The sequence below is a fragment of the Saccharomycopsis crataegensis genome (genome assembly GCF_037102585.1).
Source record: "Saccharomycopsis crataegensis DNA, jcf7180000000072, whole genome shotgun sequence".
NCBI lineage: Eukaryota > Fungi > Ascomycota > Saccharomycetes > Ascoideales > Saccharomycopsidaceae > Saccharomycopsis > Saccharomycopsis crataegensis.
The window spans coordinates 631,933-655,903 of NW_027043819.1; the positions used below are offsets into that span (position 1 = coordinate 631,933).

Sequence of the window (23,971 nt, forward strand, 5' to 3'; positions counted from 1 at the left end):
AAGATAAGCTGGTCTTGGGTAGAGATATTGATGATGGTGAAAACAAGCTGAAAATCCCAAGGAAGGGAGGAAAGATATGAAATGATATTTCACAAAAAAAGGGAATGAGTACCGTTAGCAACCACCAACAAATTGGAAAACCAAAGTTAGCTTAATATAAGTGATGAGTGACAAACAACAAGATATTCCTTCTTTTTTTTTTATATTCTCCTTCTCCGTTTCTTTCACCTTATTCTGCCGAATGCTTTACTTCCTTTGTAATAATAATATATAAATCAAAGGTGATGTTGGTTAAAATCCGTTGAAAAATATCCGATGTTTTGTAAGCGTACTTTTTTTATGAATGGATATCTCTAATAATTTTTTTCTATGATAATTTTTTTTTTTTTCTTCTAACTATAGTATGGAGCATCAAAACGTGGGTGGCCAACGAGGAACGGAAGAGTGGCTACAACCACACGCCACTGAATATGGATGATCACAGATGAGAAGGGAACCTTTGAGAAATCACCACGATAAGAGAGTCTCTGACGGTGATCACAAAGTGCAAGTCAGCCCAGAAAAACCAGGAAGAAGAAGAGGAGAAGCACAATTGTGCTCAGCAACGAGAGGGAGAAACAAAAAAAAAAAATTCTTCCTGCCCCGAAAGTCACAGGGTCCGGCACCCCGCCCTCCGCGTGACTGGCGCCGGCGCTGGCGCACCTCGACATCATCATAATCATCATCTTATAATATATTATATCTCTTTCCAAGGGGGTCTATAGTGTTTATATCATATATTTCTATACAGGCAGCTGTCTATAGTTTACGTTTCTATTGTCGCAAGCATATGACAGACAGACAGAGAGACGTTACTTCGTTTACTGTGTTGTTTCATTGTATTCCACAATAGTTTTGTGGATTCTGGCAATGTCGGCCACCCCAACACGGCAGCATCCTCCAACAAATCTGGCCCCGTACTTGATCCATTCCTTCACGATGTTTTCCCATTCGTAGGCCACGTCGTCACCCAATTCAGGGTCGATCGACCAGCCTTTGGAAATGCCATCATAGATTTCGCCAGAGTTTGGGTAGATCGACAATGGGAACCCCTTTGGAGCCACCGATTGGAGATTCTTCAAGAAATCCACCGAGTATCTCAACTTGAGACAGTTCCCACCAATGGCCAACAACAATCCCGACTTGAACGCCGAAGTTTCTTCACTAAGGTACTTGACCACTTCGGCAATTGGGGTGCCATCGGCTAAAGTTTTGCTGTCTCTAATGCTCATACTCAATAAATAAGGCTTGGCGATCCCTTCCTTCACCAAATCTTCCTCTAACAAGCTCACCACCGCCTTGATTTCCCCAAACACTGGAATGGTTTCAATAATGAGCAAATCAACTTCTGGATGACGAGTAAAGTATCTCAAACGTTCACTGTGGAACTCTTTGTAGAAACTTTCTGACTCACAATAAGTCCCAGTGAACTCCAGCCCGTCGGAAAGCGCAGCACCATAAGGACCGATCGACCCAGAGATCAAAGGTTTGATCAATGAGTTGACTTTCTTCCCTTCAACGGCTTCATCTCGGCCTTTGACAAGGGCGTCCATGCATTTGTCATAGAATTTGGACCGTTTGGCCTCGGTGTCATAAATGTTTTCACCATCGTAGGTGGACTTGATCGAATTACCGTAAATAGATAGCAGTTTACTAGACGCCTGGTACGAGCAAGAAATCCCCAAATTAGCCCCACTTTCATAATAATCACGATGAAGGCATGCAACATCTTGCGGCTGCTTCACAAGCACCACAGAAGACCATAAAGCAGAGTCCATCTCAAGTCCTCGGGATTCAAGTTCGGTACCCAAGCCACCATCCAAAGTGATGACTTTTTTAGAGTTTTTCAATAAAGAATCAAGAGATTCAAATTGGTACTCTGTCTTTGCAGGAGTTGAATCCACCATGTCTGTCTTTTTTTTTTAATTTATTTATTTCTAATCCTCAATCAATTTATACCAAATTGAAAAATGAAATTCCGGTTGACGCAACTTCACTTCTTTTTGATATTTGTTTGTGGATGATGCGAATTGCTCAATAAATAAATATTTTTCACTTACTTAAATGATGATCACATCTCTTCTCCATGAGTCAAAGAAGAAGAAAAAAAATGCAGGTGAAAAAAAAAAAAATCTGATCTGCGGGTAACGTGTGGAAAAGAAACACATGTTGTGCTCTCTTTTGTAGAGAATGGTGGGTAGCCTTCAGTTTATATTAATTAATGATCTCTGGCCGTCCGGCCGGTGTTATCTGGGATACGGTACTTACGTTCTATTTTCCTTGATTTGTAAGTGGCCTTTGGGTGTACGCGTATTGTGTGTAGTCCACCCTCATATGTGCGCTTTTATATAGGTTGCCATTGCCATAATATTGATATACGGCTGTACCTGTACCTGTACCTGTTGTGCAGCTAGTAAATTAATGTCCCCCCCCCCCCTCTCGCCCACCAACGTTAACCCCTCCTCTCAATAATCTTTAACGCCCCTCGGCGAGCCACTGCGTTTCACCGAACATGAGTGACAAAATACACCACCAAATAAGCAAATAATGGGCAAATACACGGAAAATCGAGTATGAAGAACAGCTCGGACCTCAGTCTTTTTCTTGTACAACACTGTCTGTGTAAAGCAAATTCGCCCCCCCTCAAATCATTTAAAAACCACTTTACAAACTAAGAAAATAAAACTAAAAACCAAATATGAGAATATTAATAATCGTAACAGATACCTGAACTATCAAAGAAAAACAAAAAACAAAACAATATGATTTTAAAATAAAGCAAAGAGAAAGACACACACACACACACACACACACACACACACACACACACACACACACACATAAACGTAACAAGCAATCAAGCAAAAAACGAAAGCAAAAGAACAAAATGAGCAATAGAATTCTCATTATATGATATATATCACAAGCAAAGCATGTAAAACTGAAACACCTATTCTGCGCCCGGCAAGTACCAAGGTTTGATGGTAATATAGGTGTTCAGTTTGGTAGCCAAACCAGCGTAGGCATTATACCAAGAAATAAACGCAACCACAATCCCAACTACCCCTCCAGCCCTGGTACATCCGACTTCACCAGTAAACTGGCCAACCGCCAACAACAAAAAGGTCACAAAAAGGAAGAAAAACAACGAGGTGAACGCCCAAGTGGACCGGATGGTACATAACCAGAGCATAAATGTGAAAATCGCCCACCCTAATAAATAGAACCCGATGGCATCGCTCAATTGTCCAGTGGCATTTTCGGCTTCGTAGGCAGCACTGATTCCAAATGCGTCAGTAATGAGTGCACCGTACGAAATCCAAAACCCTCCATAAGAACTGAATGCACAAGCAGCAAAAGTATTACCAGCAGGAAATTCCCACATACCAGCCAAGAGTTGCACAACTCCTCCGTAGAAAAACGCCACACTGGCAACTACATTAGGAATATCAACCCCCATGGCTTGAGCATTAATCAAAGAAAGTACAAAAGTCGTTAGGGCAAACGCTGACAACCCAAGCGGACCAGCGACCGCAAATTCTTTGGATATTTTAGTTGGCACCGAAATACCTGGGTTTAAAGTACCGCCAAAGGCACGCACAAACTCGTCCTTATAAACTTTAGTATCTCCAATTAACAACACCTCACGGCCATCATCATGGATCGAGTGCTCGATTCTGGAAATCTGAGTACGCCCATCAAATGTGTTATTGTCATTACTGTCTTGTTCGTTTGGAGAGTAGGCTCTCACCGCTTGCTTTTCAAGGTCGAAATCCTCGTGACTAGACATTATTATTATTAAGGTTTGCTATTTTTAACTAGTTGTTGATGATGGGTTAACGACTATCGCACTTGTGGTTGTTTGATGAAGATAATCGTAACTTTGAGCCAAGGGAGTCCAAGGATGTAGGAAAAGTCCAAGGCTATATATACATACGCTCAATTATAGTAAGAGAGGGGAAAATAATCAAGAGAAACCCCCCCATACAGTAACATGCTCCCAAAAACTTAATCAGCCATGCGGCTGGAGCAAACAAATCGGCTAATTTTATCATTAGCATCGGTGGAGACCGCTGGAAAAAAGACGTACAAAAGTAATAACCCCACTAATTTCAGGAGTTGCTGTCAAACAAAGGAAAAAAAAATAAGTGAGAAATCTGAACTCCGATGCGGATAACTCCATCTTTGTACTCATGCTGAATAAGCAGCAACGAACCTCTTATTTGATTATTCCTTCTTCTTTTTTTTTTTTTTTTTTTGACCTTTCTGGTTCGTTCATGGAGTTTTCCTTAATCTCCATCACAAATGTCAGAATCAAAATAAGACGTCATCAACCACCATGGACAGACAAAAGAATATTACCAGAGTGTGGCAACCGTAAGGCTGTAACGTAGCTAGCATATTTTAAGCTAAAAAAACACACCACACGGACCAATGGGAATGCTTTTGATTACCACTAACCCGCTAAATTATTTTGTTGATCCAGCAGCACTGCATGATACACAAACAAACACACAGTAAGTGTTCATTTTTTGTTTGTTTTTCTCGGTCCAAACATCGGACATGGAAACCCATTTTACTCCGTTTATTATTGAATAAGAGACAATGCACCCAAGTGGTTATGTTGTTCTGTTTTTTTTTTTTTTTGTAAGTTGACAGTGAAATTAATAATCTCTGGGAAGTAAAACATTTGAGTGATGACCAATAAATAGTTAGTTAGTTACAAGTAAAAGTGAGCTGATCCTAATTTATCATCTCCACAATACTCATTGAAGCATTTCTTTCTTTCTTTCTTTTTTTTTTTTTTTTTTTTTGTTTTAGTTCTAGCTTTCCCCCCAAAAAAAAAAATACTCTGTCTTCACATCAACCATCGGCATTGCTGAATCGCCGATTTTTTCAATTGAGGGTTGCCTGTTACGTCAACTTTCAACAAATTTGTATTTCCAACAAATTGAAAATCGCCAATATTCAATAGCAAATTGTAGCTCAAGTCAATGGAATTAAGCAATGATAAATGCTCCAAATTCAGCTCCACACTTCTAATGCGATTTGATTGGAAATTTAAGTGCCTTATTTGAGAATATTTCAAAGGTATATGGGCCAACCATCCTAAGTCTCGTACAAGACAATTTGACATCCTCAAAATTTGTAACGAATTTCCTGGGTACTCCATCAAGCTACTGGTTTGTATGTTATTTGATAGATCCAAAATCTTGAGTCGGGGCAAGCTTCCTTGAAGATGAAATACTCTTGGTAAACAGTTTTCCCCAATATTCAATTCCTGAAGATTTCGCAATTTCAAACCCAACACATCTTCCTTCATCGAAAGACCTTCTCCTAACCCATTTGACACCATCCACAATGTTTCTAAGTTTGGAAATTTAGACTCTAAGGAATCCCAAGCGGATATTCGATTGTGATTCAAGTTCAATATCCTGACATTGTTCATTACCGGAGCTTCATCAAATACCAGCGATCCAGTTAAACGATTCGCCATCAAATGGAATTCTCGCAACTTCCAACAGTTTTGCAAGTTTTGTAAATCATTAAACCCATCAAAAGCATTACTGTTCAAACACAAGATTTCCAAATTCAGAAATACCAGCATATCGATATGATGAAGCTGGTTGTTTGACAAATCCAAACTCTTCAAGCTTTGAAAAAATCGACAATCAAGATTTTCACTCAATCCAAATATCCCCATCAGCTTCATTGAGAGTTCTTCAACCCCACCAGCCTTCTCACTGATACGCTCACCCATTCGATAGAAATTGAAATTTCCTGCAACCTCCAAGATATAATGTTTTCGATCAACTACCATTGACCGGCAACATATTTCACATTGACAGCCAATATCATGAAAGTCATACAACCTTGAATCATTGGTCTGTGTCTCAAAAGAAGCTCGCATATCTTCAGGAACAAAACTATCAATTGGGAAATTCGAACGCAACACAGTAGGAGGTGGTTCATTCACATAACTTTTTTGAAACCAAACTCCCTTTAAGGTGGGACGATCCATCATTTCACAAAGAAAGCTAAAAGCCCCCCGATTAAGTAGAACATTATCGAAAATAAACCACATATCGATATTGGGATAATTGGCAGCAATTGTAAAATATCGGAATTTGTTTGTCATCAATTCTTTGAAATCAACCGCTTGATATTTAAAAGAGTTACCACCAACAAATAAAAAACTCAAAGATTTCACGTATTTCAACTTCATACCGATGAGAAACTCCATTTCTTGATTCTGAGATATATCAAAAGTAATGCCTCGATCTCGATGGTTTGTCTTTGAATCATCTTCCCCAATACCGCTGGCCTTACTAAACCCCAAGGGATGAGTTGATGGGTGGCTCTTTATTGTTGATATAGTTATCGGCAGGTCACTGGCCACCTTAGATCTACCAACCGATCCTTTAAACCATGGAGTAAAGTATGCGGTCAGTTGGTTCAAGGTAGGTCCAATACATGCCATTCCAAGTATTGAGACGTCATGGTACGATCTAATATTAGCCGCGGTAGCGGTTGATGCAAGTTTTGTGAAAGGCAAGCAGGTAATGATAGGTAGTAACTGGAAGACATTAAGTTGCAATTCATGAGGAAGTCTTGTTAACACAAGATCCGGTGTTTTTTTGTTTTGAGTCGATAAAATCTCGGTTAATTCGTCATTAACAGCTGCAAGTTTTGATTCTATAAGATTATTATCCGAGGAAAGATGATGATAATGATTAGATAAAGATTCAAGTTTACTAGTGATTTCGCCAATCAAATAGTCGATACGCGCCAAAGCTACTGGGTTGCGATTGTTTTGGGTAACGCTGTTTTTGAAATTCATCAATCAAAGTTGGTTGTTGTTGTCCTTGTTCATTCCTCCATGTTTAAATGAAAGATGTTGAAGAATCCCAAATTCATATGCAGAACAAAGAAAAAACATGAAAAAAAAAATCATTGGAAAAAAAAGTAAAAAATGAAGCAAATAGGAACGTTACTCTGTGGGAGGTGGTTGATATATATATATATATCAATATGTAATGATATGGGAATATTGATGATAATCTCGGTGGTGGAAGTATTCGACGGTGTTTAGTTAGACTACCCCACCCGCACCCCCACCACCTTCTGATGGCCGGATTCCACCACCCAGAAAAACACTGTCAAGTACGAAGACAAAAACAAAGAAAAAGAAAAAGATGACATGGGCGGGGAGCGACTGCTCCACATTCACATTGCCAACGCTTACAATAAATGTCCTTGGTATTAGAGTGGGTAACCACAATGTCGACATATGACGAAATGTTCGCGGGATCCCCAGATATTTGGGTAAAATTGTTGTTACGTAATCACAGTGCCACACGCTTACCTAATGATGAAATTACATAATCAGAGGATAACATACAAGTACAAGCAGGGAAGGGAAGTGTTGGATGGTGATCTCCCCCTATAAGTAATGTATTGCTTATACCTAGAGGTAAGACAAGCATATAATTAATAGAGTGGTGTTATGCGATACTGGATACCGTTTAGTATAATTTGTTTTGGACAAGGATTGGAATTGCTAAGAGTATATATAACACTAATCAACACAAACTGCAAGACTATGTTATTTCTTTGTTGTCATATATGATGGTGTATCGATAGAAATTCACTGTTTTCTTTTTTTTTGTTTTTTTTTTTTTCTGGGTGGTTGGATCACCAACAGCCAATTGGTTACCTTGATAAATAAATATATAACGTATTGCATGGAAATGATGATTAATCCGGGATTGGTTGATAAGACCTGCGGTTATGAACGGGAATAATATACTAATCACAAATCAACTATTGTGTGCCATGTGGATCAAGACACCACGTTTCTAGCAATGCCATATATAGATAGATAGATAGACCCATTCAACACAGGGCAATTTTATTTTTTTCTCCTTAGAGAAAAACTTATAGCCAAATCAAACCAACAAGGTATTATCCGTGCATCAACCGCGGAGCTGGGTGGTACGCACAGAGTTGAATAAGATCGATTGTGATTGTATTCTGTTGAATGATAGATGCGAGCAAAAAAAAAAAAAAAAAAATATGGTGGTGATTTACTCCGATTAACTCATTGATTGTCCCAATCAATTACGATCCTAAAACTAGAAAAACAGAACTAAAAAAATAAAAAAAAATCAGTTTGGTGAATTGGAATTGCAGAAATGAAGCACTATGGGCCCTATGGGGGCAATGCGCACCCCCCGTCTTATCCATATCTCAACCATAATGGTGTAGAAAAACAACCTTTGATAAGGGAAAAACACCAAGGACCGTTAGGAAACCAAGAGGCGCTGCCTAATCTTTCCCCCTCCCCAATGGTGGTCGGATTTCTCAATTCTACTTTTTATGCTTCTTGTCGGTTTCTCGTTAGGGACAGTTGTCATGGGAATGATCATTGGCCCGCGGAAGTTTAAGACCGTTAGTACGGTAATTATCATTAGATAGCGTAAGTTAACGCAACACATGCCAGGGCAAGTCAATTGTTGCAACAGTATCTTTAAATTATAGATTGTCTCTAGTTATTTCCCTATTTGAAGAGAATTGAAGAGCCAATGATTCAGATAATAATTATAATAGAGACGCACAATTTGAGAAAAACAATGAACCATAGGTTTAACTTGCGGTTGGTTGTTTTTTGTGTATGTAAAACAACAAAGGCATCCACATTTTGAATGATTAACGGTTTTAAGCACCGTATGAGTTTCGGTCTCTTTTCACCGTGACCTTTTCTTTGTTCAATTTTGGAGCAACAATTGTTAATTATAATATTACTACTTTGAATTGATCTACGATAAAAAGTGTGAAAAAAAAAAAAAAAAAAAAAAAATTAATAACAGTAATAATAATCCAATACGTGTATCAAACAATAGGATAATTGTGAATTAATTGAAAATTTTCTAATTCCTAGCGTAGGGAAGGGATCATCATTTCTTGAATACATTTTTTATGAGACGCGGTGTGTTCAAATAAATTGCAACATCCAGGTGTTTCAAAATATTTGCGTTTTTTTGTAGACCAAAAAAGAACGTACCATACCATACCATACCATTCCATAAGTGGGATTCAAGTCAAATGTTACACTAATGGATGTGTCCAATTGGCATATAAGTATAGACACAAGATATTTTATACCATTTGGATACACTTTTATTCTACCGGAGCGCGATTTTTGTTTTGCAATCTGGAGATCAACGATATCTAAGACATATATATGCGTATAGGAAATATATCAAGGAGAGGCAAAACAAAACAAAAAATGAAATAAAAAATGGTGAGGAGTATAGACGTTTATTGAAATAAAGTCTAGTAATAATTAAGGTAACTGCAGTAAGCTGGGTACATTTATTAAGAGATTAGTTTGTTTCATCAATGCTAGATACACCTGATACTAAGACCGTTACACGCTAACGGAGAGACTCGTGAAACCAAACTACTGTAACATTGCAGCAGGATCCAAAAAAAAATAATAGTAATATACCCACAACTAATAAAAAAAAAGTTATCCAAGTCAAAAACAAATAAATATACCGATAGGCTTATTCGAACGATGTGGGCGTGTTTGGGGTTTCATTAATAATAATCTATCTGGGGAGTTTTAATTGGCTCGTGATCTGGCGGTTATCAAGTGGCGGCTTTTTATCGCCGCGGTGCGCTGCTCCCACAAAAGCGGTACAGACCGAGGCGATCTATGGACATAGCATAACTAGAGTGGCATTCTGTAGATAAAGAATTTGGGTATTTAATAATTGAAATCGACGACACCGCAAGATACAGTACAAAAGGTAAACTAGCAGAACGTGTTGGCAATTAGCAAGCGGCAATGGCTGAGAAGGATATCAGCTTCCCCTAAAACCGATTTTTAATGCTTCATCATTTTGGCGTTCCCAGTGAATGAATAAGAACCAAACTACTGGTGTTTTTCTGTTTGTTTGCGCGCGCGCGTGCAGTGCATCCGGCCGTACCTCACGGCGATGATTGATCCAACGGCCGAGCAGTCGGAACTCCCAGCAGCAGCTGCCGGTAGTTTTGGCGGTGCGTACAAGCAGTGAGAGATCTGATGGAAGGGCAATCAGTCTAATGGGAAGGAGAGGCTTTTTTTCAGTGAGTGGTGGATATCAAATATGATCGTGAATGAGGATGGGCAGGTGCGGCCCATTAATTAATTGTAATCTACTAATCCATATATCTAGATAGATCCTAATATATATATATATATATATATGTATATTTAAAGATTGACTTGGGTTCATAACATTGGGATGCTGGTAATTGGCAATTACGAGTTTCTGTTTTATTTTTTTTTTCTCTCTCTTTCTCTCTGTGTGTGTGTGTGTGTGTGTGTGTGTGTGTGGCTCCTCTCCCATTACAGTAACACTGAGAATCACCGCTCAATTTTTTTTTTTGTTTTTTGTTTTTTGTTTAGTAGAAAATTGCGATGGGAATTTTTTGCGGCTGTTTTTTTTTTTTTATGTGTCTCGCGTGGAGCGGCCGAGACTCCGGCCGGAATACCAGTGTTCCGGGGGTATCACATATCTCGACAAAAAAGAAAAAAAGAAAGAAAAAAAGTAACGGTTGCAGCGTCGTGCATAGGGATGGCACTGAGGAAATAGGCCTTGTAATTATCATCACTGTTACATCCATTTAGATATATATATATATATATATATATCCATCATGACCTCGTTCTTTCTTGGCCAAACCAATCAAAAAAAAAAAAAAATCAATCCATCCATCCATCCAACTTTATTATTTTCTTGTTCAACACATCCTCCATAACCATTTCATTCACAGACTAATGATACAATTATCACTATCACTATCCCTATCACCGCCACACACTACTGCTAATACTACTAACACTACTATCTAATCTCTCAATACCATGAATACCAATGAGATACTCCAGTCAACAATGATTAAAATACCTCCTCATATACTTTTCCGCTCAAGAGATGTCCTTGACAACCCATTATCATCGATATCGTCCTCATCCTGCTCTCCCCAGAAGCAACGGGTCAGCCTGTTTGATGAGGCGCTTCGTCAGCAGCACCCAGTTTGTACAGATGCATTGGCCACCGTGCTTATGGCAAAAAGAAACAGCTTCACCGTGACCACTACCAACAGCAATAATAACAACACCACCAACTTCTACAAATACAGTACTGCTGATTGTTCATCTGACTCCCCATTATCTTCGTCTCCAGAATCAACTTTTTCTGAATTTACCACCACTTTTGACGATTGCTCCAGCTTACCATTTTCTAATCCGTCTATCTCCAAATCATGCCTCAGCTCCGTGACCTCCCTTGGCTCAAATGAGGACGGCCATCCTTTGTCTTTCAACGACAGCGATAACGATGATATCATTTCTGAAGATGATGGATTTTTTATCACCAAAAAATCAAAGGATGATCAAGAGAAGAACTCCTCGTCTCTTGGTTTAGGGTTGAACGATTTAACAACCAACTTTATCAAGTCGTTCAAAAAATTCGCCCAGTCTTCCAACAGCGCTAACCAAAATACCATGGTCATTCCTCCAGTCCGTTACTATTCATTTATGTCCAACTACAGCTCCTCACAAAGTGGGGCGCAACCAACCTTATTCCAATCGAAACCGGCCAATGTCGAACAATGCGAAATTGTCCCGCTTAAAACTTTCAATATCCAAACAATTCCTTTGGCCAATAACTGGGATCTCGTTGACTCGATGCCATCTAATATCAATTCCGAAGAAGCCGTGGGCTATCCATTCAACAACTGTCGTTCTATAAGATCAAGTCCCTTGTTTTTGAAATTATACGCGATTGAAAAAACTGCCCAACTGAAACGTTTGATTCCAAACATCTTCAAATCGGAAGAAGAGAGTTCGAACCATTCAATGTATCATTTCTACGATGACGACGATGAGGATAGTGATGATGAAGAAGAAGAAGAGGATAATTACTGTACCTCGAAAGAATACTTTGCCTTAGGTGAAGCCGCTAAGCTCAAGCTTTTCAAACAAATAAAGCTCCAACCTCGCGAAGATTTGCCAATCGAAAGCAGCCTCAAGAATGTCGAATACATTGATGTCGCTGGCCGTCAAGATGATGACACTTCTTTGATCAACAACTTTGGCCTGAAACACGATGACATTACCCCGTGGATGAAATTTGATAGCAACGCCATCAATGCCAGAAAGAGACCTTTGGTCACATTGAAGGCCCATGGAGTGATGAAAAACAGTAATGTTCAGTTTACTGTCAAAGGGTATGCCAACCCTAGATGGGTTGACAAAAGTCACTCCAGTTAAGAAGATGATCCCCTCCCTCAATTGCTGCTCACGCTTTTATAATATATCCAACAAACCAAAAAAAAAGGGGGAACAACGAAGAATTACTGTTGATCGGTAGTTTTACTATTCGTTTTTTTTTATGGCACCTTTTCCTCCTCACCCCATTTCAATTCTTGCGGAGTTACAATTAATTACTTACTACTTTGTTATTTTTTGTTTCTCATATTTTAATCATATTGCATTTTATCTAATTTTTTGCTTTTTAAAAGGTCATTTGATATTTTGTTTTAATTTATTATTTTGCTACTCGTTATTACAATTTTGCATACTTTAACCGTTAATAATTGCTCATTTTTTTTTCTCTTTTCAACCTTCCAAAAGTTAATTAATTGTAAGAAAGACGGAAGGAAGGAACTACAGTGACACCAATAAACTCTACACCAATTAATGGAGGAGCTGGGGAAGTGAGGCACTGAGGGAAAAAAAATTTTCACTAAACTTAAAAGGCTATTGTTTAAACATGGCAAGAAAAAAAAAGGTTTACCACACAAAAATATTCCGTCGGAAAAACTGGATGACAGGTGGGTCGGAATGTAGAGCTTATACTATATCGTCATGGTTGGTCGAGACATCATCTACTGCACTACATTATACTACTTACTCACTGTACTGGCAGCCACCCCTCGAATCACTGTTCGTAAATAATTGCTTACTAAAGCCCCCCAAATGGCACTGTAGTTATTACTAGGAAAGGGAATAGAACAGAATATAAAACTAACTAACTACATCGCCACGTCCAATGTAATGTCGTTTACTTCTGCCCCTTTTTTTTTTTTCTTTCCATCGTCTAACTGCTTTAACTCTGACTCCGTTATGTCTGACTCCTTTTCCCATCTCGACTTCTCCTTGGACAATTAGTTTACTGGCTTAAAAAGATGGCTGAACTTAGGGTTTTTGTTGAGCATCAGGCTATAGTTCCGGGTAGCTCTTACCCTGCACCAAGCGGTGAATAGACAATAGAGTCTCCAGTACAATAATAGTATATGTTACGGTGGAATAAGACAGTAGTAGTAGTGGTAACAACTGTCACAGTAGTGGACTGCTAATCATCCTGGCAGTAACATGCCATCCAGATAGGACAGGTAGTCCTTGATTGACACCATGTTTCCATCCGATTTACACTGATCGTCGTGGCAACACCAATTTTTTTCACATTTTTTGTTGTGTTTTTTTTTTGATAACCTTTTTTGTTGGATAATCGTAGATTTATATTATACATACGTCTATTTTCTTGTCAAGGGACCCGTCACATCACATCGATAGTCTATATATAACTATTGATCCACTCGTTGACTTGATATAATCATACCCTACTTTCTTTCTTTTTTTTTTTCAGTGGAATTATCTATCATGGACCTTTCACATTTCGCCAGGTTCGCAACTCCTGCGGCTGATGTCTTGAAGCTTGTGCCTGACTTAACACAACCTCTTCCTCCTCCTCCATTCACATCGACCAATGAAACTCTCAAATGGCTCTATGAAGGTAGTTTCCGCGCTGAAGTTCCATTGACCATCGCCTTCATCTACTTCACCTCGGTCCATTTCTTCAATAGTTTGATCCGTAAAAAACAAATGAAACAGGCCGATGCTAAAGGGATCAAGTACGATATCAACGATGCCCACTCTTTGAAAAGCCTCCCGCCAGTGCCTGTGAAAATCGCCACTACCAAGGTCTTCAAACTCTTGGTGATCTTACACAACCTCGGGCTTTGCGTGTTTTCAATATGGACTTGTTATGGTGCAGTGTCCCTTATCAAGCACAGCAGTCACGACTACGCCCAACTTTTTTCCTCTTCCATCGATACCGCCAACGACTTCACCACCTACAAACACTTTGTTTGGAACGCCATTTGTGACGTGGATGATGGGATCTTCAACCCTACCTTGGAACGGGGGCTTTCATTCTATGCGTACTGGTTCTATTTGTCCAAGTTTTACGAAGTTTTTGACACCGTCATCATTCTTTTGAAAGGCCGTCCTTCCTTGTTGTTGCAAAGTTATCATCACTCCGGTGCCATGCTCTCGATGTGGGCCGGGTCTCGTTACAGAGCTCCTCCAATTTGGATCTTTGTTGTCTTCAACTCGTTTGTCCACTCAATCATGTACTTTTATTATACTTTGAGTACCCTCCACATCAGAGTGCCTAGAATCCTCAAACAATCATTGACTACTATGCAAATCATCCAATTTATTGTGGGGGGAAGCTTGGCCACCGTCCACTTGTTTATCCAATATTATCAATATTCCACAAAGACTTTCCAACCTTGTATCAAGGACGGGAACCATTTCTTTGCATTGTATGTCAATGTCGGGTTTTTGTTCCCATTGACTATCTTGTTCATGGCGTTCTGGGTCGACAATTACGCTCGTCGTTTGGCCAGTTCTAAAACTAAAACTAAATAATAATGATGATTGAAAAAAAAAAAAAACAAAAAAAAAAAACAACAACCCATAGATTAATTATCATGAGTATTCATGAAAAGAAAAGAAACATTAATTAACATTCATACTAGATTAACTTTTTAAAAAGAATAAATAAACAATTTGTGTAAATGATTACCTTGTGTAAATGATTACCTTGTGTAAATGATTACTCTGTATAAATGATCAAATTAGTCTTTTCTTTTCTTTTCTTTTTTTCTATTTACATGGCACCGTTTAAAAAATTAGAAAATCTTAAAGTCAAATCAATGATTAAACAATCATTGACTTTTCTTCAAATGCATGTTGAGTAGTGTTAATACGTATATAGTATTTACTTCGCTCATCTATAAAACAAAAAAAAAATGAAACATATAATACAATTTCATTTATTCATGAAACGAATAAAGAAAATGAGACTCATTTCCTTCTCTTTCTTTTCGTTTCACTTTATTTGGACAACTTATTAAATTGTAACCAATCTAAAAATGAATCTTTTGACATCTTGCCATTTCGAAATTCAATAATTGATTTCAAAAGACTCACATTATCACCATTTCCCTTGTTAGTAGATATCAAATAATTCTTCAACTCTTTTTTATAAGCATTTTGTGCTTCCTTACTTTCATCAGGAAAACATTTCGCAATCTCTTGAATGATATCTAATTCTGAAACCAGAATACTATTGAAATGCTGGTATGTGCACTCACTATCATTGCAACGTCCACCTGCCGTCTCGCTAGGACAAAAAGCTTTGGAATAATCAATTTTGTTACTCCAGGTGGCAGAGGTAATTGCGTCACTTTTAAATGACGGACTGAACCTATAAGATTTGAATGCCGTTAATGAAGACTTGAAAGGAGAAAATAAGCTCTTCTCCTTCTTACCCAAGTTCGTTGCCTAGAAAGTTAATAAATGGTTAGAAACTGAAAAAGAAAAATGATAAAAAATAAAAAAAAAAAACTGAGCTAAAAAAGCATTGATCAAAATTGTTAACAAACCTGCAAAGTTGATACTAAACATACATCCTCTCTATCACCCTCAGCTGAAACAATCAGTGGATCAGGAATTTCAACTCGTGATCCATTAGATATACTACTGATCTCTGATGTTCCAACAAGTTCACTATCTTTTTCCACAGGCAACTCAATTACATTATCGTTAGGAACCACTTTATTCACCACCATACCCGCAGCCGGGGTATTTTTTGCAATCAATAATTGATCATCTGTCTTTATACGATTTTCCACATTTTTCTCCACTCCAATTAGTTGGTGTTCCATGACTGGTGGTGTATGTTGTTCTATATTCACATTCTGCTCAATTAATAGTAGTTTCTCCCTCTTTATTTTCTCATCATTAAGATCCTTAATATCTGTTTTCATGTCAGTAATCTTTTTATTATAAAATGAAAACGCCTTTTTATCCTTATCAAGTGCTTTCTGGCAAGTTTCTAGTCGATCTTTCAATTTTTTAATTTCATCATCATGCAGTTGGATTCTTGAATAGCAATCTTTGGCCATTCCCTCTATTCGTTGCACAAAAGCTTGTTTAGTTATTATACTTTCATTGATATCTTTGATGGATATCTTGGTACTTTGTTTTGCCAAACTTTCATTGTCTTCTTTTTCTTTTACCTTGTCTTGTTGTTGTTGCTGTTGCAATCTTTGTTTTTCTTTATGTTCTTGAATCTTTCTTTTCAACTCCTCAATTTTCTTTGTATTGTTCTTTAAGGTTTCATGAACATCCTTATCTTTCAATGAGTTTTCTCTTTTCATAAATAACACATTCTTTCCCATACCATCCGTATCATTTTCATCTTCCGACGATGATTCTTCCAACACCAACTGTGACAACCATACTTTTGATCCCAAACTTCCAGAGATCATTTTCCGCTTGTGATGATGATGATCATCATCATCATCATCATGCTGGGCATGTTCAAACAACCCATCTTCCTCCATCTTCATTCCGGGTCCTTTAACAAAAATAGCTTCATTATCGCCTGAAAACTCATCTGCTGTTCTCTTTCGCGTCGTTTCTATCACTGTTGTTGTTGTTGTTGTTGTTGTTGTTGTTGTTGTTGGTGCTGGTGGTGATGGTATTGGCTTTGGAATCATCATTGGCAATTTCAAATATTCAAAACATTTTATCAAGTACGGTACGCTCACTCCACTACGCTCGACAATATCATTGAATGTAAACCCTAAACTCACCAAATCAGATATCGCTTCCGTCACACTCTTATCATCTTTGATGTACACCCCGTTGATCAAGGTTTGCTTGATCTGATAATTGGCAGGATTAATATTCGATCGAATTTCGGGATCTGTAACATCATCAATACCTGTTGACAATCCCACACAACTATTCTTGAGCGTGAGATTGTATCCAGTAACATATCCTTGCCTATCCATTGAGATCTGTGATGTTTCCATTGATTTGAACACAAACAATAATACCAAGAAAAAAAAAAAAAAAAAGAAAAATGCAAAGGAAAATGAATCAATAATAATAGAAAATAAATAGGCTAAGAGAAAAGAAAAAAAAAAAAAAAAAGGAGAGCTGGAGCAGAAACTCTAACAATGGATATTGATATTACCTATTATATCCTCCCCAAACCGGCCTTTGTGGTTGTGTATTACTGCTTCCACAGAATGCTAGATAAAATTTTCTATCATCATTTGAATTTAAAGAAAATGAAAAAAAAATAAGTGATGCTGAACGGGGCTCCGCAACTCAATTTCTTAAGATACATACATGGCAGAGCATATAGCTACATAAAGACGTAACGTGACAGTCTCACGTAATCAATGGCCGTAACGCTTAGTCAGTTCGTTGCTGCTACTCGCACCCCGTCAACACCTCCCCCACCCACCGCTGCCACCACCCATCACCAGATGGTGCACTTACTTTTTTTTTTTTTGAGCCCCACACTTCCCACCCACAACACGCTCTCCATAGTGCAATAGGGAAATCTCACAAAGGGAAAAAAAAAAATCAGAAAACTTAAAAAAAAAAAAAAGGAACATCAACTTAGACCAAAAAAACTTCATCATCATCAAGGGGCTCCTTACCAAAAGTAATACACTACAACCCAAATACAATATCAATAAAATTAATAATAATAATAATAGAAAATGTCCGCCTTTGCAAGATTCCTTAATTCAGAAACCGGTCCAAGAACCGTTCACTTTTGGGTAAGTTTGAGGAAAATACGAGATGAAGGGGGCAGCAAACAGTAATCAATAGGATATAAAATCGTACCAGAGATGATAATATTTACCATCACTTCATATTTTGTTGCTTTATATAATATTGGCCTGTTTCTCTCTCACACACTCTCTCTTTCTCTCGCTGTTGTTCATATAGATTTTCCTTACTCGTAATATATATATACTAACCCGTCATATTTTTTTAGGCTCCAGTCTTGAAATGGTCATTGGTCATCGCCGGTATTAGTGATATTTCCCGTCCTGCGGAAAGTTTATCAGGTACCCAACAAATAGCCTTGTTTGCCACTGGTTGTATATGGACAAGATGGTCTTTGATCATCAAGCCAAAGAACATGCTTTTGGCCTCCGTTAACTTCTTCTTGGGTGGGGTTGCCGGGTACCAATTAACCCGTGTGGTCAACTACAGATTGGCAGAAGGTGATTCCATGCCACAAGTTATTGATTATATCTTCAATGGTGCTAAGAAGCCAGAAGCAACAACCCCAGCTAAGGTAACTGATCTTGTTAAAGATGAAAAAATCGTGGAAAACTTGAAGAAATAATTTTGCTAGATCAAATCATTATTTATTTATTTTTTATTCTATTACCATCAAAGCATCGTTCCCCCCCTGCCCTGCCTCTCTTGCTTTACCTTAACTTCATGTGTGTATTTTCCAAATTTATTCATCATCATTTTACGTTTTATGTTATTCAGTGATAGAGATTACACTTGTCGTTTCCATTTAAAATCTGAAAATTAAATCAGCATTCCACCTTCATTCTCGTCAAATTAATTTTTACAAATGATGTTCTGAGCTTTTTTTTTTTTTCTATTATTATTATTATTCGGTTTCTTTTTGCCTAATGAGCTATCAATATTTGCAGTATACTTATTGCTAAACACTGTCATTATATAGTCATATTATATATTCATACAAATATGTTTGCAATGTAGACATTTAATTTACCTTTTTCGACATTCCCTGATGATAGCTCGGGCTTCTTCAATCTCTTGGCTGGTCCCTGAATTGAATTCACTGGCATAATCATAAGCTGCTTTGTAATTGCCTTTCCCCAATTCTCTTCTAGCTAACCATAATCTCGATTTATTGGTTTCTTCGGTCATGATTCCCGTGGCTTCTTCCTCATTAAAACACAATTTCATATAAATTTCGGCATTTTCCGTATCTTGAACCATTTCATACAATTTCCCCAATTTGAATAACACAAAAGTTACGTCGTCATCACTAACATTGATATTTAAAATCTTCTTATAAGATTTAATACTTTCCTTATATTTACCCAACTTTTCATAACAATTACCCACAGCCGTCCACATTCGTTTATCCAAAGGCTTCAATTCACAAGCTCGTTGATAATAATATAATGAATATAGATACATATCGAGTACCTCATAAGCCTGGCCTAAACCGTACCAAGCTCTAAAATCCTTCTGATTAATATCAACTGCCCTTCTATAACTTTCGATCGCCGCATGAGAATTCTTCAATTCAACAAACTCATGCCCCATCAAAGTCCAGGCACTCAAACAATTCTTATTCAAATTCAAGGCCCTCTTGTAATACATAATTGCCTTTTCGTGCTCGAACTTCAACGAATAAAAATTGGCAATAATACAACAGGTTTCGGGACGAAATTTGTCGATTGAATTGGCAAATTGTGCAAGAAAAGATAGTTTAGCCTTGTTTTCCATGACATAGAGAATATTTGAGTATGTGTCCATGTGATCCAAATTGTAAGGATCAATTATTAAAATCTCGTCAAAAAGTGATTCTGCCAATGGATAATTCAAGGCTTGATACGAAATCAAAGCCTTCTGAGTTTTCAAAAAAACAAACCCCGGTACCATTTCTATAAGTTTGTCTAGCAGTTGATATAACCCTGTATTCTGTTGATAAAATTCTTGATAAATGACAATAGTAAATATTTTCATCATAATATCATCATAAATTGCCTCAGATGCGTCATTGTACTCATGCTTACTACCCAGCAAAGAGCTTTTCCCGTGTCTATCGTCTTTTTTCGTCAACTTGGAATCACCAATACCAAACGCCGTTATACTATTCAAGACATTTACTGCTTCATCAAAGGAGGTACAACTTGATAATAGATCATTCCAGCATTCCCAATTATATTGATATAGCTTCAAAGATTCGAAAAAATTTTGTTGAGCCATTTTATAGTCTTTCTGTCTCAAATATATCATTCCTGCCAAATAATATAATAGTGAATAATTTATTTGTTCCAAGTAACTGGCCTCTTCTGCTGAGTCTAGTGTGTTGAAAAACTGCTCAATTTCTCTAAGAATCATAGAGACATTCTTATTCTCATAACTCAAATGTTTTTCTCCCAAAATCTCATGGAATTCCTCCTGAATCTTCTTTTCACAACTAATATACATTGAATATAACTTGATGAATATCGCCCTGGAACATTTGCAATTCTTCAATAAATTGACAGCCCGATCATATTCTTTACAGTCAAAATAGGCTTTTGCGAGAATTATCTTGCTCGTCTCCTGCATTTCATGTTGGCAAATTTTATTGTCTTTAGCCTCTAGCAGCAGCTGGAACATTTCCAATTTTTGAGTTTGAGGTTTTGTCAATGATGGTAACCCATTAAGAACTTCGGCTGACCATTTAGCAGCTTTGTAGAGACCTGTCGACGATAGAATAACCGCTGACTCTTGGAAGAAATGGTATAATTCAATGAGCTTGTCCTCAGCCATATTATTGGTATAACAAAATACTTCCTGGGATATTTGGTTGAATAGGTATTGTGGGAATTATTGTGAATCATCGTCTCCAATTTTGTGTTTCTCTTTGTTTTTGTTTTTGTCTATGTTTGTTTTTTGGATATTCTCGGCGCACGCATCACGAAATCTTGGGAAACCACAACGAAGAAAAAACTGGGATATCTAGGCTTTGATACATCTACCACGGAATATATAGTTTCCAATAGCCCAAATTAGAAGACGGCGGTGTACATATTATTTATCACATAAACATAATGGATCTCCCACAAAAACCAAGTACCGTGCCCGATACTGGCATTGCCGCAAAATCAGAGCCGTTGGCATTCTCAACAACAACACCCGCTGCCAATCCTTCTAAAGTCCTCCCCCAAAAACCATCACCAGCGAGCAAATACGACGATACCGAGGCACTTTTCCAGAAATTTGATGAAGTTTTGAACAATAATCTTAGGCTCCTAGATGAATCCTTTAATTCATCGCTTAATATATTGGACCATTTGATAGTCAGTAACGGAGTGATTGAAGAAGTCAAAGAAAAGAAGGAAACAACAAATGACGAAGAAAAGAATGGAGACACAGAAAAGGTTGGAGATGGTGGGGAAGCTACGAAGGATGAGGATAAGATGGATATTGATGTGACACCAACCACTCCACCTAAGCCACGACCACTATTACATGAAAAATTTGTTGAAGAACTAGCAAATGAAAAGTTTCGGAAAACTATCACAAAACATAGCAGGGACTCTTTTATGAAAACTTATTGGTTGGGTTGTGCCATAAATAACCCTGATCCTTCGAAAAATGTTCAAGGGAAAGTCTCTGACCTTGAGAATAAGAGCATTCCTGAAATTCAAAAGACCTTGGAAAAAGAATTGGCTGGTTATTATGTTAATATTTACCAAGCAGATTTGGATTATAGAATGAAAATTCTTCCAAATTTAAATGATGTGGGTCCCAACCCGAGCAGTGATGAGACTATAAGATTTGGAGATGTTAAATTATATGAAGACTTCAAGTTGTCCGCTGAAGATATTAACGGACTTAAATCTAAAACAAAAAAACAGGAAAATAAACCTGATGTTAATAAGGAAAACAAAATGGATATTGATGAACAAGATCATGAAGCTGTTGATGAAGGAGAAAAGGAAAAGAAAGCAGCGGACGAAATTATTGAAAGCGACTTGGAATTCCTTGATTTGAAACTATTAAAGTCCAAGAAATACATTGAATATGTTAATGATCTTAAGTTGATCAAGCTCAAAAATCGCTTGATCAATGAGGTATTAACTATCGAAAAGATTAAACTTGATAAGGAAAGCCAGAAATGGTTGACAAGAAAGAATGATTTGATGAAGTTTTTGAATGTTGACTTGAAGAATGTTGCGGTTGCAATCAAAACGATCAACGAAGAAATCAGAGAAGCCAAAGAGGCAGAAAGTGAAGAAGTTTCTGGCAGTATACTAAAAGAAAACAGATGCTCTTCTGTGGAAAAAACGGATATTGGTACAGGTGATGTAATTATGAGTAGTTAAGTAGGTAATATCAGATTTTCTAAATAATGATAATTAAAAAAAAAAAAAAAAAAAAAGAATAAAAAATTATTTGCCAAGTTTACTGGCAGCTCAATTCGATTTTGTAGAATTTCTATGTTTTTTATTTTTTTTTCGGTTGTTTATTGAGCCTTTCTGTAAAAGAGAGCTTTTTTTTTCCCGTCGTTAAAATTTAGAATTAAATAGAATATTAGGAAATTTCCTGTACAAGAACCTCCTCACCAAAGAAATGCAATACAAAGCCGTGTTTATTAGATTATTTGATCTACATTTCATGTTGTTCATATGCTGCAGCATATACAGGTGTTTTGATTTTGTGAACACCAAGTGTTTTCCACGCAAGTATCATCAAATTATATCAACCTGAATCCTTGTATTATTTTTCTCTGGTAAGGGAAGGTTGGTATTCATATTCCTCAAACGGATGCATTGCATTTAGGATTTCAGTTTATCTGCCATCACTATAGCAGTGAGCGTGGGGCGGGGCGGCCGAGCAATAATTAGGCAGAGTAGTCAGTTTTGTGTGGTGAAACTAATTCCAGAAATCATTTTGAGAGAATAATACTCACTGAGAATCAATGAAGGGAAAAATTCTTGGCAGTTCACTAGGCAAAATAACGAAAATTCTAGCGATAATATAGCGGTGGTTTGGAAAATGTAGCCCCGTTATCTTATTATCTAAGACATATATATATATATACTCCGAGTTTTTTCGGTGCAGGCAGGTAACATAACGTAACCTGTGGAACACCCCCTTGGTAATCTAGAGTGAATATCTGCATGAGATCCCCAACATGACAATTTCTTTTGGTTGCTTGCTTGTTTTGTTTTGTGTTGTGTTGTGTTGTGTTGTGTTGTTCTTTGCTACTCAATTCAACATCAAATAATTTGGTTATCTTTACTCAAGCATGATTTTAGGTGGTATTTGGAGTTTCCAATACGGTTTCAATTTGGTACTTGTCATAGATAAGATACCTAGATCGTAACTAAATAACCACCAAAGTAAATATGTATTTATAGATACTCTCTTCTTGGTTACTGTCACTCTGTTGACAATAAAAATCTCTCAATATGTCACTATCTGTAATTACTCACAATTGCAAAACGCTAACTAGAAGCTTCGAACGGTATTTAATGGTTTTTGACAATAATTACTTAATGCTATTTATTATGTATATAAAATTAATCAGACCTTCCAACAGAATTTCAATGTATAACTTATTAATTTGCCTAATCTTATTATTATATTTATTATTAGTAAAGTAGTATTTATTATTATTACATGGATATTTATTATTCGTACATCGGTATTTGTAGAGTGATATTTAATTATCCATCCAAAATAGCCATCAATCCTAAAACTGCCTTCAGAAACGAATGAAATACAATTGCAACTCCTCGGGAAATTAATAATTTCATCGCAATAGTTGTCGTTATTGGGGGATTTAGTGAGCATCACAATACGAAGCCAATATGTTCAGTATGATACAATCCGCTGCTCCGACCACCAATGGCCATCCATTTGTCAAACCAATTCAACAGTTACTTCATCCAATATAAAAAAAAAAAAAGATAGATTGCTATCCCCAAACTGTTAATAGTT

At 37.3% G+C, this 23,971-nt stretch overlaps 9 protein-coding genes across 9 annotated transcripts; 4 read left to right on the top strand and 5 right to left on the bottom strand. All coding sequences in view use genetic code 12, as the record gives it.

The window, feature by feature from the left end:
* Positions 1 to 860: 860 nt before the first annotated feature.
* On the bottom strand, positions 861 to 1,946 carry DASC09_002760 (S-adenosylmethionine-homocysteine S-methyltransferase; the record flags this gene model as incomplete). Its single annotated transcript, XM_064993879.1, has 1 exon — positions 861 to 1,946. One exon carries the CDS (start codon positions 1,944 to 1,946, stop codon positions 861 to 863), a length of 1,086 nt encoding a protein of 361 aa, XP_064849951.1.
* A 1,043-nt stretch (positions 1,947 to 2,989) lies between these two features.
* DASC09_002770 (acetate uptake transporter family protein) lies at positions 2,990 to 3,829 on the bottom strand (the record flags this gene model as incomplete). The annotated part of the gene is made up of 1 exon (XM_064993880.1): positions 2,990 to 3,829. The coding sequence occupies one exon, from the start codon at positions 3,827 to 3,829 to the stop codon at positions 2,990 to 2,992; it is 840 nt and encodes a 279-aa protein (XP_064849952.1).
* Positions 3,830 to 4,897: 1,068 nt separating this feature from the next.
* DASC09_002780 (leucine-rich repeat domain-containing protein) lies at positions 4,898 to 6,880 on the bottom strand (the record flags this gene model as incomplete). The annotated part of the gene is made up of 1 exon (XM_064993881.1): positions 4,898 to 6,880. One exon carries the CDS (start codon positions 6,878 to 6,880, stop codon positions 4,898 to 4,900), a length of 1,983 nt encoding a protein of 660 aa, XP_064849953.1.
* A 4,074-nt stretch (positions 6,881 to 10,954) lies between these two features.
* On the top strand, positions 10,955 to 12,364 carry DASC09_002790 (uncharacterized protein; the record flags this gene model as incomplete). Its single annotated transcript, XM_064993882.1, has 1 exon — positions 10,955 to 12,364. One exon carries the CDS (start codon positions 10,955 to 10,957, stop codon positions 12,362 to 12,364), a length of 1,410 nt encoding a protein of 469 aa, XP_064849954.1.
* A 1,392-nt stretch (positions 12,365 to 13,756) lies between these two features.
* Positions 13,757 to 14,809, top strand: DASC09_002800 (elongation of very long chain fatty acids protein; the record flags this gene model as incomplete). The annotated part of the gene is made up of 1 exon (XM_064993883.1): positions 13,757 to 14,809. One exon carries the CDS (start codon positions 13,757 to 13,759, stop codon positions 14,807 to 14,809), a length of 1,053 nt encoding a protein of 350 aa, XP_064849955.1.
* Positions 14,810 to 15,277: 468 nt separating this feature from the next.
* On the bottom strand, positions 15,278 to 17,265 carry DASC09_002810 (uncharacterized protein; the record flags this gene model as incomplete). Its single annotated transcript, XM_064993884.1, has 2 exons — positions 15,278 to 15,727; positions 15,853 to 17,265. The coding sequence occupies 2 exons, from the start codon at positions 17,263 to 17,265 to the stop codon at positions 15,278 to 15,280; spliced, it is 1,863 nt and encodes a 620-aa protein (XP_064849956.1).
* A 702-nt stretch (positions 17,266 to 17,967) lies between these two features.
* On the top strand, positions 17,968 to 18,605 carry DASC09_002820 (mitochondrial pyruvate carrier family protein; the record flags this gene model as incomplete). The annotated part of the gene is made up of 2 exons (XM_064993885.1): positions 17,968 to 18,027; positions 18,249 to 18,605. The coding sequence occupies 2 exons, from the start codon at positions 17,968 to 17,970 to the stop codon at positions 18,603 to 18,605; spliced, it is 417 nt and encodes a 138-aa protein (XP_064849957.1).
* A 401-nt stretch (positions 18,606 to 19,006) lies between these two features.
* CDC23 (anaphase promoting complex subunit CDC23) lies at positions 19,007 to 20,791 on the bottom strand (the record flags this gene model as incomplete). Its single annotated transcript, XM_064993886.1, has 1 exon — positions 19,007 to 20,791. One exon carries the CDS (start codon positions 20,789 to 20,791, stop codon positions 19,007 to 19,009), a length of 1,785 nt encoding a protein of 594 aa, XP_064849958.1.
* Positions 20,792 to 21,072: 281 nt separating this feature from the next.
* On the top strand, positions 21,073 to 22,350 carry DASC09_002840 (uncharacterized protein; the record flags this gene model as incomplete). The annotated part of the gene is made up of 1 exon (XM_064993887.1): positions 21,073 to 22,350. One exon carries the CDS (start codon positions 21,073 to 21,075, stop codon positions 22,348 to 22,350), a length of 1,278 nt encoding a protein of 425 aa, XP_064849959.1.
* Positions 22,351 to 23,971: the final 1,621 nt, after the last annotated feature.